This window comes from Poecile atricapillus, chromosome 6, assembly GCF_030490865.1.
Source record: "Poecile atricapillus isolate bPoeAtr1 chromosome 6, bPoeAtr1.hap1, whole genome shotgun sequence".
NCBI lineage: Eukaryota > Metazoa > Chordata > Aves > Passeriformes > Paridae > Poecile > Poecile atricapillus.
Window position 1 is genome coordinate 16,876,418 of NC_081254.1, and position 15,180 is coordinate 16,891,597.

Sequence of the window (15,180 nt, forward strand, 5' to 3'; positions counted from 1 at the left end):
ACACAGACACCCCCTACTCCAGCTGTACCAGGCAGGAATGCAATGCTACAGTTTCACACAAACAAGATGCAGAACGATGCTCTGGTCATTTGTTATCTCAAGTGGTGGGGGGTTTTTATTCAGGACACCTGAGGCAAGGCTGTCTTGGCACTGGAAGTTACTGTTAAGGCTTTTCACATATTTTAATAAAATGGAGCTATATAAACTACCAACGTTTCTTACCACAAAACTCCACTTATACCACAAGCTTCTGTAGCAGTTGAAAAGTTTGAAAGCCATTTTTAATAAGCCTCACTTGAGAGATACTAAGAAAAAGACACTGAACTTCCTTTTCATGTTCGAAGTAGTGATTTATGACAGAATTAGAAAAATGCACATTTTCACAGTTCTCTTAACTACTGCAGAGCCCTTTTACTTCTCCAGTTGCCTACCAGCACTGTAACAAATACAACTACTTGAGGTTTAAAGGCTGAGGACTAGTAAAATCATGCACATTTACAAAGAGTAAAATGAATAGGTTCAAGTTCTCCATTACTCATTTTTAAGAGTTGAAGAGAAACTCGGCAATAGGAGCTTTTATTTCACTTACCCATTTTGTGACCTCAGAAAAAAATTATCTAGAGCAGGTAGTGAAGAAAAAGGTTATAGTGTTTGCTTCTAAAATAAATAAAAAAACCAGAACCCACAAACCACCACCACCACCAAAAAGAAAAAAAAAAGTCAATTACAGCCTTATCAAAAGCTGAGAAACATCAGTGTCACTGGTTTAAGGATAGAAACAAGGCATCATTCATAACCAAAAGACACAATCCATTATTTGCCTGGGTGCTGCAGCTGGACAATCCATACAGGCACACATTTCAGGGAGGGTTTTTTGGTAGGTTGTTTTGGTTTGTTTTGGAGATTTTTTGGTGGTTTGTCATGGTTTGGTTTTTTAAGCTTTTAGTTTTTTCTTTCTTATGTTTTTTGTATCAGAAGCCCAGTCTTTGTGAGGCACTGAAGATATTCTGAAAAGTATACTGAAGTTATACTGAAAACACATACAAAAATTCAATGTCTGCATGGTCTCTAGCTTTTAAAGTGGTCTAGCACATAAAACCAACTCAAACTAAAAATAATCACTATGGACCTTAACATGCAATGACAGCAACGAATTGCACCTTACATGCTTCTTCCACCCTAAATGGCAGAAATACAACTCAGACAAGGGCATTTAGTGACGACAGCAGTAAAGGTACTCCACAGCACAAATGTTTTACTATCATGTAAGAAAACTAGTCAAATACACTATCAAGCCTGCTAAGAGCCTCAGCTGGAGGCTTGAACTCTACTGTGTCTTCTGCAAAGAAGGTGGCTCAGCTACTCCACAGCTATAGCCTTAAACACAGGCAGTTTAACATAGTAACATAGTGCTTCATGTGAGGATTTCAGTCGGAGGGCAACAATGCAGGATGGAACAAGACCTCAAGCAAATCACTGATACTTTTGTGGGCATTAATTTTAATCCAGTATCAACCGATAATATTTCCAAACCGGAGAGCTTCCTGATCATGAGCCAGTCACCTGCACTATGAAGAGAGCTGCTGTGAACCACTGACTGCAAAACTAAGTATCAAAACACCCTTCATAGCTAAGAGCGTGTTTTAAGACATAGGCTCCAGGCGCTCCCCCAAGCTCAGTAAATTCCAACTCTTAAATGTAAGCAGTGCAACTACATGTTCAACTTCATTTAATATATTCCACATTAAAAGCATTCACAACTAGTTCAACCTTCAGGGATGTTAGGTTCACAGACTAAATATCCCTCATATTTCTATTCTCGTTTATTACTATTATGGAAAAACATGCGAGTTTTTCCATTATTCTGCAAGTTTCTGGACTTAAAATGGGTATCTGCCAAGATCTATTAGTTAAAGGGAAAGCAAGATCAGATGCATTTTCCTCCATCTCCATTTAAAATTGTCTTTATTTCAGTCATTTTAAGCAGAAACCTCTCACAGCAGTTGGGATAAGCAGGCTGTTATACCATTACACTGTTACATTCAATTGCAGAGATACATCTCACTTCATACAAATATAAGCAAAAGGTGTGTTTGTGGTGAGGTTTTTCAAGGAACATTTCTAATATGTCTCAGTGTGCCAAGTACATCGATCTGCACTTTTTGCATCAGGAGGCCAACTAGGAACACAGTACATCTCGCCCGTGGATCACAGGGGGAATTAAGCCATTGTGTTGTGACAAACCTTACCTGACAGAAAAGCACATTCAATTTGCTTGAGGAATCCAACTGTTCACCTATATTCAGTATTGTCACGCGTGGGGGTCCTTAATTGCACAAAGGTACAGAGCACTACTTCTTGGATTACTTAAAGTTTAAACTTAACTGAGCACTACCCTCATATCTTTACTCTTAAAATATCTGAGGCACAAGTATGTGTGTGTACTTGTTTTATTCATAATTTGTCTTGGGATACCAAATGTACTTCTAGTTCAGGTCATTCAACAAAATTGTTGACCTCATTTCAAAGCATCCACTGATCCATTTTTCATTCAATGGCAATATCGAATGTTAAAAGGAACATAAAAACAAACATGCACACAATTGTACAGTTTTCATAAATGTCTATTTCATTATTTGTGGGTAGCGCATTAAACAGTTAAATACATTTAAATAATGTTTAAGTGACTGCACTAATGCAGAATTTTAACTAGATGGGTAACCAATTTAACTAGAAACCAGCTAACAAGTAACTGTCTAAATACTTCAAATACAGCTCTTGTTCTAGGTCATCTTTCCTGGAAAATAAGCCTGCTGGTCACATTGGAAATACATTTTAAGGCCAAATTCTTCTGATATCCCTTGTCTGCAGCAGTTTCTTCACCTTTTTAAGCTTCCAATTCCAGGCCAAGACCAAGTTTATGGCCACCAGCATTGATGCTCTTTCCATCTATCAGGGCGGACAGTGTAAGCTTCACACCTGTAAGATTTTTAAGCAGCATGTTTACAACACACACAGTAGCTTTCAACTTACAACTTAACCTGTCACTACAAGTCCCAGTTGTAGCTCTCTTTTTATACAATTGCTTTCCTCTGAAGATTTTTAGAGAAGAATACGTTTACCCATGAAATCTACTGAAAGTTAGTCACGTGAAGAAAGCTTTACGATTTTTGTTAACGGTTATAAAGTCAATATACAAAGTTTCTAATTGCTAAATACACAAGAGTTCTCCTTTACTGCATTAAGACATGCAAAAGAGGAGGAAAACTGTGCATAGACAGACACTCCTACCTATAAAAGGATGGAATGAAACTAGATTTTTTAAATAAGGAACTAAACAATGGTAACACTGCCTTAACAGGTGCTTTCATAACTTAAGTAGAACAAGTTAAGTTGTGGAGGGTTTTCTTACTAAATATGAAGAGCAGGAATTATGGGGTTTTGACAATTAATCATAATTTGAAGACTTGCTATCATTCAACAGTATGACTGGACAAAGCAGTGCCAAAAAAGTCATACTTTGCCTAGCCTAAAGCTAAGTTGTCAAACGTAATACAGTCCACTCCTACACAGATCAGTGAAGAATATAATGTATTAATACCATTAGATATAATAGCATTTGTCTTGTTTAGATAAAGGTGTGATGTATGACTGAAGCTACTGTAAAATATCTACTCAGCCTTCAAAGAAAAAAATATTCTGAAGGAAAAAAAATGCATATAAATGCAGAGATCTCAATTATTTTCTTTAGGATTCACAGAAGATATATATGTGACATAATTCACATGATAGCTCTTACCTGGCCTCAGGGTCTGGGTATAACCCACTCCAACTAGACTAGAATTGTTCACTTTTGCCTAAAAAAAAAAAAAGGCAACTGAAATGTTGTAACTGATTAGTTATTTGCTACCATTCAGAATCTAGAATAACTGTGATAACACTGCTGTTTACCACAGTTTACCCAAATTTTGTATGTTCTTTCAGTATGCCTGTGTTTGTTGAATTAGCTCTTTCCAGCTACGCCCTCATTCCTCAGCTTACAGCTGAAGCAGTAACATATTTTGAAACAATAACATATTTAAAAACAGAAAGATTGTAATGGCAGGGAGAACTGTTACTGGAACACAGTTTAGCAGATGAACTTCACTGCTTCCCCTTTTACAGAAGGCCAGACACATTTACCACCAGTCTCCCAAAAAATGCCACATCAGAAGACTCTTCCATGTTAATATTATTATACAAGAATTAGTATCTTCCAAGTCCAATCAGTATGCAACAAACATTTTGTAATATCATCATAAACAATATTTACAAAATTATTTCTCTCACTTTGCATCACTTCCTCAACAGAATTATTCCAACTTTGTAACATACAGGAAACGTTGCTGCTTAACCAGTACTGACAGAGTTCTTACCACTTTTAACCAGTACTGACAGAGTTCTTACCATGAGAATGTGACAAAGCTCCCCAAAAACTAGTTTAAAAAAAATTCTGTAAACTTACAGAATCAGACACAAACTTTTTTTTTAATTTGTGTTTTTCTTTTAATAAATACAGTAGGACCTCTAACATAAGCACATTTGACAGTCAGATTGTACGAGACTTTGCTATAAGCAACGTAACAGAATTTAAATATTGCTGGTTGAACTGTAATTGCCTGGACTGTAAGAATAAATTCCTACAAGGCCTCCCAGCCTATTTTGTACTAAAACCACACAGATTCACAGGAACTGCAAATACAGTGTACTTTGCACAACCCTTCAGGTTACAGCCATACTTACTGAAACAGAAGCAGTGGAATCCAACTTGTACTTAGCTGCGATGCCAAAGCGAGTGCTGTTGCTACCTGCTGTCCAGGCCAGGTTTACAGCAGTTTCAAGACAGTCACTGACTTTTTGGTAAATTGACCCACCAAATTCAGACCCATCATTGCTGCACAAATTAAGACAAAAGTTAGTTTCCTATCTGCATAATCCACTCCTCTTTCCCCCTCCCTTTTTTTCTTTACTACTTCAAATTTTTATTCAAGTAAGAATTTCAAAAGTTTGAGTTGTTTCACATTTTTTGACAAGAGAAGTGGAACAAAGGTGAACAAAGGCTTCAAGGCAAAATTAAATGGCAATAAATGGAAATAAAAAGGTATTTCAGAGTGGTACAGCTAATTCTCATGTTAATTGTCAAACAAAGTTCTGGAACAAAATTCCAGATCACATCCTTACAAAATTGACCAATATGTGTTAATGGTTACAAAATGGGCCTTCTGAATTATATGATTATTGAATATGTGAAGCTCCTAGAGAAATGGATGACCTTTCAAAAATCTGTCACAACATCTTACATAGTAAATTGAAATGGAATTTTTACAGCCCAGACTTATAAAGTATTTTACAATTTTCTCATATATTCCTCAATTTCCATGAATTCAGACAGATATAATCCCCACGCTTTCCCTTCAAAAGCAAAAATTTTTAACTATCTAAACACACTAGAATTCCACCAATTTTATTAATTTGGACTGAAAACAAATTAAAATTGGACTGAAAACAAATTACTGTTTTTCAGTAGGTTTTGATCAGACTGCTCTGAAGTAAGATCTAAAGGCAGGAAGTCTGAAGAAAGATGTTCTACATTTATTTACATTGTTTCATGCATTCTTAATCCCTGACAGGCAGGAAGATGAGCCTTCACATAAAGCCCAGAAGTAAAGCTCTAGTCTTGCTCTAGAAACTACTACAGCATTAGTGCAACACTAATTACTACCTCTTACAAATCTATTGGCCTTAAATTGTAATCTGAAGCAAATTCAATATAATTGGATAGCCAGAAAAAGCATTATGATCAGTTCTGCATAACTGAAGTATTGCACCTCCAAACTGCATATACTTCAGTATTTGGCAAGCTGTATCACATATGCTGCAAGTGCTAACCAGTCACAGGCGCTTAATGTTTTGAAAAGGAGAGATACAAAGTATCATTTACATTTATTTAGTTTCCTACTGAAAAATGCACTCCATTAACGACCTTGTAAGCACCTTCCGATATTTCAAGCATTTCTATTTTAACTAGAAGAAAAGGTAAAAAAAGCCTGTTTCTGGACAGCTGGAGAAGTTTTCAGTACTTACACGTTAGTGTGCAGTTGGAAGTCTGCAGTCTTGTAACCCACAGAGAAATTATTTCTTGTCAATTTTGATTTGGCACTATCAAAAGTCATCTGATAACCAGCAAGCCAGCCTTCATAACCAAAGACAGCTGAACCATGGATTGCAGGCCCAGCAAAATCAAAGTCAACATCGCAACCCAGGTTTACGCAGTCACGTTTATAAGCTGACTTAATTTTACCACTTTTCTTCCTGAAACAGAAATAAGAGTTATCTTGAGACAAGTATACATGATATTCCTCAACAACCTGCCAAATTCAAGCCCTTTGACTCTACATAATTCATCTAAACACCTTGCACAGGCAATCCCCTGGACCAGGCAAAAGCCAGCCCATCCAGAGCACCCAGGGCTATAGCAAACAGGTATTTTCTGATGAATGTAGCAGCAGTTTAACATTTCCTGCAATCATCCAGGTATTTCTATCCCAGAAAATAAGCAAAGCTGTGAAATGTGCAATACTAGCCCCATAGTGATGTCAAGGTAAAGAGCAGAAGCCTTTAGCACTGGGATTTGCTAAGCTGGATCAACAGTAGACCATAGAAACAGCTCTGTCAAAACCACAGACCAGATCAATGGACCATGGGTGCCGTTACACCCTAAGCAAGGCAAAAAAGTTAACAATTCTTACCCTGTATTTGGTGAGAAAGTTGTATCAAATGTCAACTTCAGGCCTTTGGCAATCTAATTGAATGGGGGAGAAGATAAGATAAAGCTATAAATTCAGTTCTTACATAGAGGTAAAATAAATAAATATTCTTCTAATCTATTACCTGATCTTCAATTGCAATTTCTGTTCCCAGAGTGTTATCCGTGTTCCATTTTTCTGTGAAAGTCAGACCATACTCAGCCCACTTGTATTTGGTCTCCAAGCTCCCATTCACTTTTCCAGTGTCTGTGTTCGATGAACCAGACGTTGTGAATTCCTAAAAAGCACAGAAGATACATGTGATCCTGAAAGCATTACACGATGTTTCCTTCAGCAAGCACTAAGATCTTGTTATTATACGGAAAAAATTTAAAATCAGTAGACAACTTGCAGGGAAGAAGGGAGAATAGCACTGCCAAGAAGAATTAATGACTCATGCCCACATGGAGGCCTCCCCACAATCCCCTCTCAACTGCAGTGTTCCTACCACTATTATAAAACATACAGGGTGACAAATTAACTCCAAAGACAGTAGCCACCATAAGGATTCTCCTCTAAAGCAGCAACAAATTCTTGAAATGTAAGGCTCAGTTTGATACTCCCAATGAGCAACTTAAAAATCAAACCATGAGCCAAAAACACTATTAGGCACATATTACAACTCCAGTAAAATTCTTTAAGAATCACATATGTATTTTCATTACTCTTGTCAACCATCCCTGAAGATAGTCTGCAACTGTAAAATGTCATAGAATGGCATCATTTTTCAAATTGGGGGTGGGTGGTTTGTTTCTTTGTTTGGGTTGGGGTTTTAACTGGTTTTCAGAGTTCTTAAGTCTGCCCAATGCACTAGCCTTTCACACCAGCCATAGGCACACCTTTCACTGGCACTTTGGTTCAATGAAGTGGGAGCTAAGCAAACAGGCTGGGTTTATAGTATGGTATGATCTGACCTGGAATTCTTCAAAGTAACTCAGAAGCTAACAGTATCACTCACATTTTTTTATTAAAGGAAGTAATCACTGATGTCTCTCACTATTTGGATTCTCACAAAGAATTAATAGCCTCTGTGTATCACTATCCAAAAACTGAAAGTAATTAGAAGTGGAAGCCAGGTTTGCAAATACCTATTAAAGAGCTCTTTCCAGTGAAGTATTATTCCCCTTATGATTTAAGAAGTCCATTATTTCAACTTTTTAAAACATATAAATAAACATTTTGATCTCTGTCTTCCTCCATACACAACATTATTTTCAAACAGACTTCTCACCCTCACCTTCTTCAGAAGGAAACATAGATTTGAAATCACAAATCCTTAAGCACTCTTACAGAGAAAGCCCCAAGAGCACAAAACAAACATGAGACTGTTCTTTAATGGTGGTTGATTAAGTTTGACCACATCCAAGACATTTACTTGTATTATATTAGTGACCCACTATACCATACACAGTTGTCTAATTCTAGTAGGTCTATTTCTTGGCAAGGGATGGGAATTACACAAAGACCTTCAGCTTTAACTTCTTGCTTTGTGCTATTCCTACTGCACAGGGTCTATGTGACTGTAACCATTAGGGTAATAGCTTTAGGATAAGCAAATTATTATATCATCTCTTATCTCTGCTTTGAAACATCTGTAGTACATGCATGCCTGCATGTACTGCATGTTTCTCCTCCTGGGAAGGATGGCTTATAACTGATACAGGATTCATATTAAGGCTTGGATTTTTCAGAAAGTTTTACCAGCACAACTGGTAGTCCTCCAAAGAAACAAGCTACAGTAAGAATAACTTCTCTAATAGGGCTCTTGCAAACTGTGTTTCAGTTGGAACACAGACTTCTAGAAAAAACAGAGCATATAACTCATGAACCTTGTTTCTAACAGCAAGTTATGCTGCTCAGGCTCCAGTTATGGGGAGAAAAGGAAAATAAATCTACCTTTACATCTTGCAAAGTCTGCTCTAGAAACAGATAAAAGTTACAGGGGGTACTGCTTGCATGACCAAGACATCTTGCATGGAACACTATGCAATGCTTTAGTACCTAGAGAAGCCAAAGGTTCAACATGCTTATTCAATGCCAATTACTTCATACAAGAATCAAGATGCCAGAAATTTCCACTGAACAGTACCACAAGGTACTTCAGAAATAAAATCTGCATACTATAATTGGTATATTAAAACACTTTATTTGTTCACCTTCACGTGTAAGACCAGGGACACGTAATAAGCCCTTTTATTATACAAAGATTACTGAACAAGGCAATATTCCTGATACATTCAGATCTTTAGGGGGCTTCTGAAGTTATCTAACACCAGATATTTATCATTCATATAAGCTATGAAATACTTAACAGCATCTGATATGTGCCCCTTTTAATTAACTATCAAAACACAGCTGGGAAAAAAATATAATTAATAAAAGTTACTTAAACTCACCACTCCGCTTGCAGATTTTGTTTTCACATCCAGTTTCACTAATCCAAAACCTTAAAAAACACAAGTCAAAGTTACATGATTAGGCCTTAACCTAGGCTCTGCACATTTTTCAATAAGCTAGTCTTTCAGGCAGTCTCAGCAGTGTACTATATATATATATATACATAAACAGCTATAGACTGACTTCAGCAACGTACAACTTTTAGATGCCACAGGAGGTAAAGGAGGCCTCTCCAAAACAAGGCAGGGAAGTGCCTCTCAGTTCTACATGAGTATGTTTAACTACCAAATGATGCTTCCAAAAGGAAATACATTATTTTCTGTTCCTGAAATTGAACAGTTTTTATAGTCAATGTCTTTTAAAGGGCTAGCCCAATGCATAAAATGCGTCTTTCTGCACCAAGACAAAATATCTCAAAGTAAAAAACTGTAAAAGCAAAGTAACTGGGAAATACACAACCACTGGAGCTGTAATATAAGTGGGTTTTGTGGGAGTGCCAATTCACATTGCTATCCAGAAGGTGAGCAACAGTCTCAGAGGAAAAAAAATCCATGTTTCTTAAGACCAGAAAGAAACAGCGCTGTAACAAAGAATGATTTAACTATGCAGCTGTCTGGTATCAAAGCATCTTAAGATGTTGGAAGAATTCTTTATCCTAATAGCCATTCCTCTTTCTAGTCCAAAAAAGGCTACAACATTACAATGGCATGTAGCCCTTTCTGTATGAACAAATGTTGTGGCTCAGACAGACCAGTAAATGAAGTGTGCTCCTAAGTTAAACTACACTTGCTGCTTACATTCTTGCATATTTGTACACCTCTGACTCTTATGTGGCTCGAGCAATAAGATTTACCATTCACATCGAAACAGCCCACAAAAAGCCTTCAATGATCTGTTAGCTGGTGGTAAAGATATAAACACAGCACACCTTCCTTCTCCCCAGAACCACTGGCATTTGATCATTCAATTTTCCATAGAGACTTAAAAAGGCAATTCATTGTTGCACCTCAAATACTGCTTACAGAAGGTACTATTCTTACCATATCCTTTATTGAAGATATCTCTGGCAGGCTTGCCAAGGTCTACGTATGATGGAGGAATCGCCATTGGAGCTGAAAGGTAAATGGCTAATTAATAAAGAACCTTTTGCCACTGCACACATGAAAAAATGCTACCACAATTATTTCACGATAGTATTTAAGGAAGATTCATCTACATAATGGCAATTAATAGATATAATGGATATAATGATATATTTAAAATTAATAGATATGATACTACAGTATTCTGTGAAACACCCAGATTTTCAGTGAAGGTCACTGGGAACATGGGATATTTTCTCAGCTTATGCAGAGAAGAGGCATTGCAGAGAAAAGGCATTACAAGACTACCCAGTTCTTAATTTTTCAGGTAGATTTCTCCATATGTCTTTCATTACCAGAAATTAACTAATAACTGACATTTCCAGAGTTGGCGTAGTTACTGCCAAAAACCTGGACACCAGAAATCTAACAGCCTGTAATGGAGACAGTTATTCCCTGAAGTTCTACAAAGTCAAAGTTGACACATGCTTATGAAAACTACCTGGAAGTACCCACATGGTTTTAGTTGTAAAAAGGGAGCATATCTGCTCTCTAACATCATTTTTGCCCCATATTTTACATGGCAGACATATAATTTAAAGAAGATCTAATGCCATTTAACCAGCAATCAATCTGGTAACATACAAGAGTTTAAGTTTGGGAAGTTGTGCTGTTAGTTTAAAACATCCAAGCAGGAGGAGTGTAGGGTCTGTGAGAAGAGATCTCTTAACAAGTGCCTTTCTCAGATAGGGAGCTGCTGGCAACCTCACTGTTAAAGAAGCTGTCAGTGCAGATGAGCTATGGCCCAGCTCTCTGGCCCCATGGACAAACACCAGGCTAAGAGCTCACCCAGGCCCATATCACTCTCCTCCCTGGGAAGATACACTCTTATCTCTATCTCCTTGAAAGACTGTTTTCCCATGATTTCAATAGCAAGAGGCTGCTGTTACAGAGGCCCTGTATTTTAAAGTTGTGAAATATAGAAAGAAGAGCATATTAATAACTTCCCCCATGCTGTGAAAGGGGAAGAGATGGGTGGAAAATATAGCTAGACAAGGCCCTGAAAAGGCTAAACACATACAAACAAAAATCGTCTCAAACTGATTTGTCACATTTGTTTAGCTGAGAGAGTCAGATTAACATAACTGACTTTTTATCTTCCTTTTGTGTGGTGGATTGATTTTCTTTTTTTCTTTTTAAGTAAATGAAGAAATGATCTCTGGAACTTGAAAAATAACAAGGGCAGTGTTCTCACATGTTAACTTCCAAACCCTAATTATACCTCCCATACACAGCTAAATTGTATGAACTGCTACTATTTAAAAGAAAAACCAAACTCCCCTAGCAATCAAAGGGAAGGCAGAAGACTGTTCCTTATTTCTCTACAATTCATAATGCAGTTTTCCAGCGTACCCTACTTCAACAACCTAATGCCCTAAGGGGATAATTTCAACCTCCTCTGAGAAACAACATTTGCACTCCATTTCACACACATACACACAAATTCAGAGAAACTTCTTTAGCTAAGATGTCTAAACTCTACTATCAGGTCACTATATCAAGACATCTATCACTTGCTCAAGAACAAATTTGGTTTTCCATGGAGTAAACTAAACATTAATTTTTTTAAAAGCAACATGAAAATGGCTTAAAGCATCTGAATTTTAAAGCTTAGCCCAAGTTCAAGTGTACAGAACCTAATCCCAGTGACAAGCCATTGAACTGTTCCTGTTATTTATTCCATAAAAAGCAGCAGCTGATAGACCAAATTACAAGGGAGTGTGACAACTCCTGCCTGTAGAGTTCTGCTGCACAGCAACTGTACAATTCTTCAGTTTAACATATTCTAGAGGTTTTGCTGCACACTTCCTCTAATGAATAGATCTCGCCACTAACTAGCATCGCCAGGAAAATTATTATTTCTAGCTTTGAAGTTTCTTGTTAGCTTTTACCACAGACATACTTTTACACTGTAAATAAATGTGCTTTTCCCTTTTGTTTTCAATGTTTCCAATCTGACTAGACAACCAGTACAGACAAGAGATTTATGCTAAGCAGAAATGTCCCGAGAAGTTAACAAACTTGTATCTGTGTTAAAATTCAGAGGATTATTACAGTAAAAAGGATGTTGCCATTTTATCTGGCCTAGTTAAGCATCCTTACCACTTCAGGGAAACCAGCCAGTATTTGTCAGACATTCCAGCCTACAAATGCAAGTTTTGTAATAAAATGTTGAAGCAGAGTACAACTGTCACACTGCTGTTCTAATACTATACTGTAATAGTGACAAGGATGGATGAGGACAAAACAGGAAACCAAGAGTTAATTTCAGGTGTACTTAATGCCTGATAAACCAGTGCATCATCAGAATGCTCATTAAATGAAAACAGGGCCATAAAAAAATCAGTCCTGTGTCCTCAAATGTTAGCTAGGCTTGCAAATTCTTATAATCACAAGTAATTTTTTCAACCCTATTCTGAAGCATCTTTCACTTAAAAACGATTAATCAGAAGTGACTAAACAATAAGCACAATTTAGCAACTACAGGTTCGTTATAAAAACTGTAAAATAATCGACTTGAAGTACAGAATATACTTGAACCAAGCTTGAGAGCTCCACCCTAATCTTTGTTTCATGCCACCGTGGTGAAAAGAGTTTAATTGATCTGTTACTCGAGAGTCAAAATCATACTTTCTTCTGTGATAAAAAGAAAAAAATAATCACTCCAAGAACAGAAAAATGTATTAACATTATTTGAATTACTATGTCACAGTTCTCCTTTGAGGTAATATTTCAAAACTCTCATGCCCTACAATTAAGGAATACCACGAACCTCTACTAGGATTTCTAACAATTTTAAGATCTCAAGATATTCAAGATCAAACTACAAACCATAGCAGCCTACAGTACACAAAAAAGAACTGTACTCATACAATTAAAAAATCAACAACTCCACCGAAATTATTCCACTATCCCATAAATAGCAACAAAAAAATTGAGATTATTTAAAAAATAGTTTGTTAAAATACATCGAACACACGGTGACCTTCAGGCTTACACTGATACTACCCAGAGCTTAAAAAAGAGAAAAGCCACCTCCTTACCCTTGCATTAACTCTCTCCCTACTCACAGACCGGACGTGAACACGCAAGCCTAATATTGGCCAGGCCAATGCAGAAACTTTAAGGACAAGGTCTGGTAATGGACTTCGGGCTCAGGAAGCGATAGCGGGGGTAGTAAAGCAGCGCCTCCCAGAGTGGAAGGGCAGCGAAGGGAGAGCGGGGATGCGGCCGCAGCCCGGGAAGGGCAGGGCCGGGCCGGGCCGGGCCGAGCGGCGGCCCCAGGCCCGGCGCCAGGCGCGCCGCCCGCCCCGCCGCAAGGTGAACCGACCCGCTCGGCGCGGCCATCTTGGGCATCCCGGCCTGACCCTCCCGCCCTCCGCGCCTCGCGCACCCGAGCCCGGCCGCGGGGCCGCCAGGGCAGCGCGCGCGGAGAGCCCCCCGCCCGCCCCGCCGAACCCGGCAGCGCTGGGACGCGCCCGCGGCCCCGCCACCCCCGGCCCACGCGGCCCCAGACCCGTTCGGCGCCGGGCGAGCCCCGCCCGCCCCCCCTTGCCCCGCGGGGCCGGTCGCGGCCGAGACCGGCACCTGCGTGTCGCGGGCGGGCGTCGGAGCGAGGCCGGGGCCGGTGGCTGCCGGGTGGGGCCGTGCGGAGGCCGCGCTGCTGCAGCCGCGGGCACTGGAGGGCGAAGTGAAGGAGACACCGATCCGCCCGCCCGCCGCCGCCGCCGCGCAGGACCCCGGCGCGCCGGGGCCGCCCCGCCCGCCGCCTGCCCCGCCCGCCGCGCCACACCACCACGCGCCCCGCGGGAGGCGCCGGCGCCCGCGGCCCACAGCTCGGCAGCGGCGGGCGGCGCCGCGGCCCCGAGCCAGGAACCGGACGGCTACGCCGCGCCCCGGCAGGCGCTCGGGAGGGCAGCCCCGGCGGCGGCGGGGGCCTGCGGGGGGCGGGGCCTGCAGGGGGGCGAGGCCTGCAGGGGGGCGAGGCCGGGCGGGCGGGATGGGGCTGCCCGGGGGGCGGGAAGGGCCCCACAGCGGCCGTAGCGGCCACACCCGGGAACTTTCCGCCCTGAGGCCCGCAGGGCAAAGTTCCTCTCTCCTTGGGGACGGGCGGCCCTGGACTGTACCTAATACGTGATCCAGGGGCCCCTGCCCTTCCGGGAAAATGCCGGTCAGCCTCCCAGGGCCCCCCCGCCTCCCGTCCTGGCACACGGACTGGAGAAGCCCTGCAGCCGGGGCCAGCCGCGGAGAGCCGTGGGCCTTTGTGCAGATGGCGCTTGCCGGGCGCAGGCCTCGCTCCTGAAGGAGCCCCAGGAGCCGTTTCCCTTCCACAGGGAACAGCGCTCGCGTTGCGCTGGGCCATGACGCAGTGCCCAGCAGGGCTGCTCGCCTCTGCTGCCCCGCTGCCACTGAACACATCGCACCTCGCACGATGTGCTGCTGCTGCCTGAAGGGCACACACGCACAGGGACACCCCGCAGGATGGCTGTCCCATTGCTGCTCTGGCAATTATGCTCCATCTAACATGGTTTGGTGCCTCCGGGAGACAAGTTGCCACAGACTTTCCAATTGCCTACGCTCCGTTTTTACCTCTTCCAGTCACCACCCACCGACACCCCCCATAAAAGCACAGCGTGTCTCAGGCAATAACCCTCAGAAACCTTTTCTAGATAGTGCTGTCTGACCGTAAATCATAGCGGGAGAACACGGGCACACAACCGTTGTGCAGCAGCCACTGCACAGCTCTGCAGGAGCAATCTCCAATGCAGACCATTACAAGGCCAAGGAACCGCAGG

At 41.0% G+C, this 15,180-nt stretch overlaps 1 protein-coding gene across 1 annotated transcript; it reads right to left on the bottom strand.

Moving 5' to 3' along the window:
• Positions 1-1,948: 1,948 nt before the first annotated feature.
• Positions 1,949-14,146, bottom strand: VDAC2 (voltage dependent anion channel 2). Its single transcript, XM_058840903.1, has 9 exons — positions 13,973-14,146; positions 10,283-10,354; positions 9,242-9,291; positions 6,931-7,083; positions 6,789-6,841; positions 6,124-6,351; positions 4,783-4,933; positions 3,800-3,857; positions 1,949-2,979 (listed from the first exon to the last, which is right to left on the bottom strand). The coding sequence occupies exons 2-9, from the start codon at positions 10,347-10,349 to the stop codon at positions 2,888-2,890; spliced, it is 852 nt and encodes a 283-aa protein (XP_058696886.1). The 5' UTR covers positions 10,350-10,354; positions 13,973-14,146; the 3' UTR covers positions 1,949-2,887.
• Between the last annotated feature and the right edge of the window lie 1,034 nt (positions 14,147-15,180).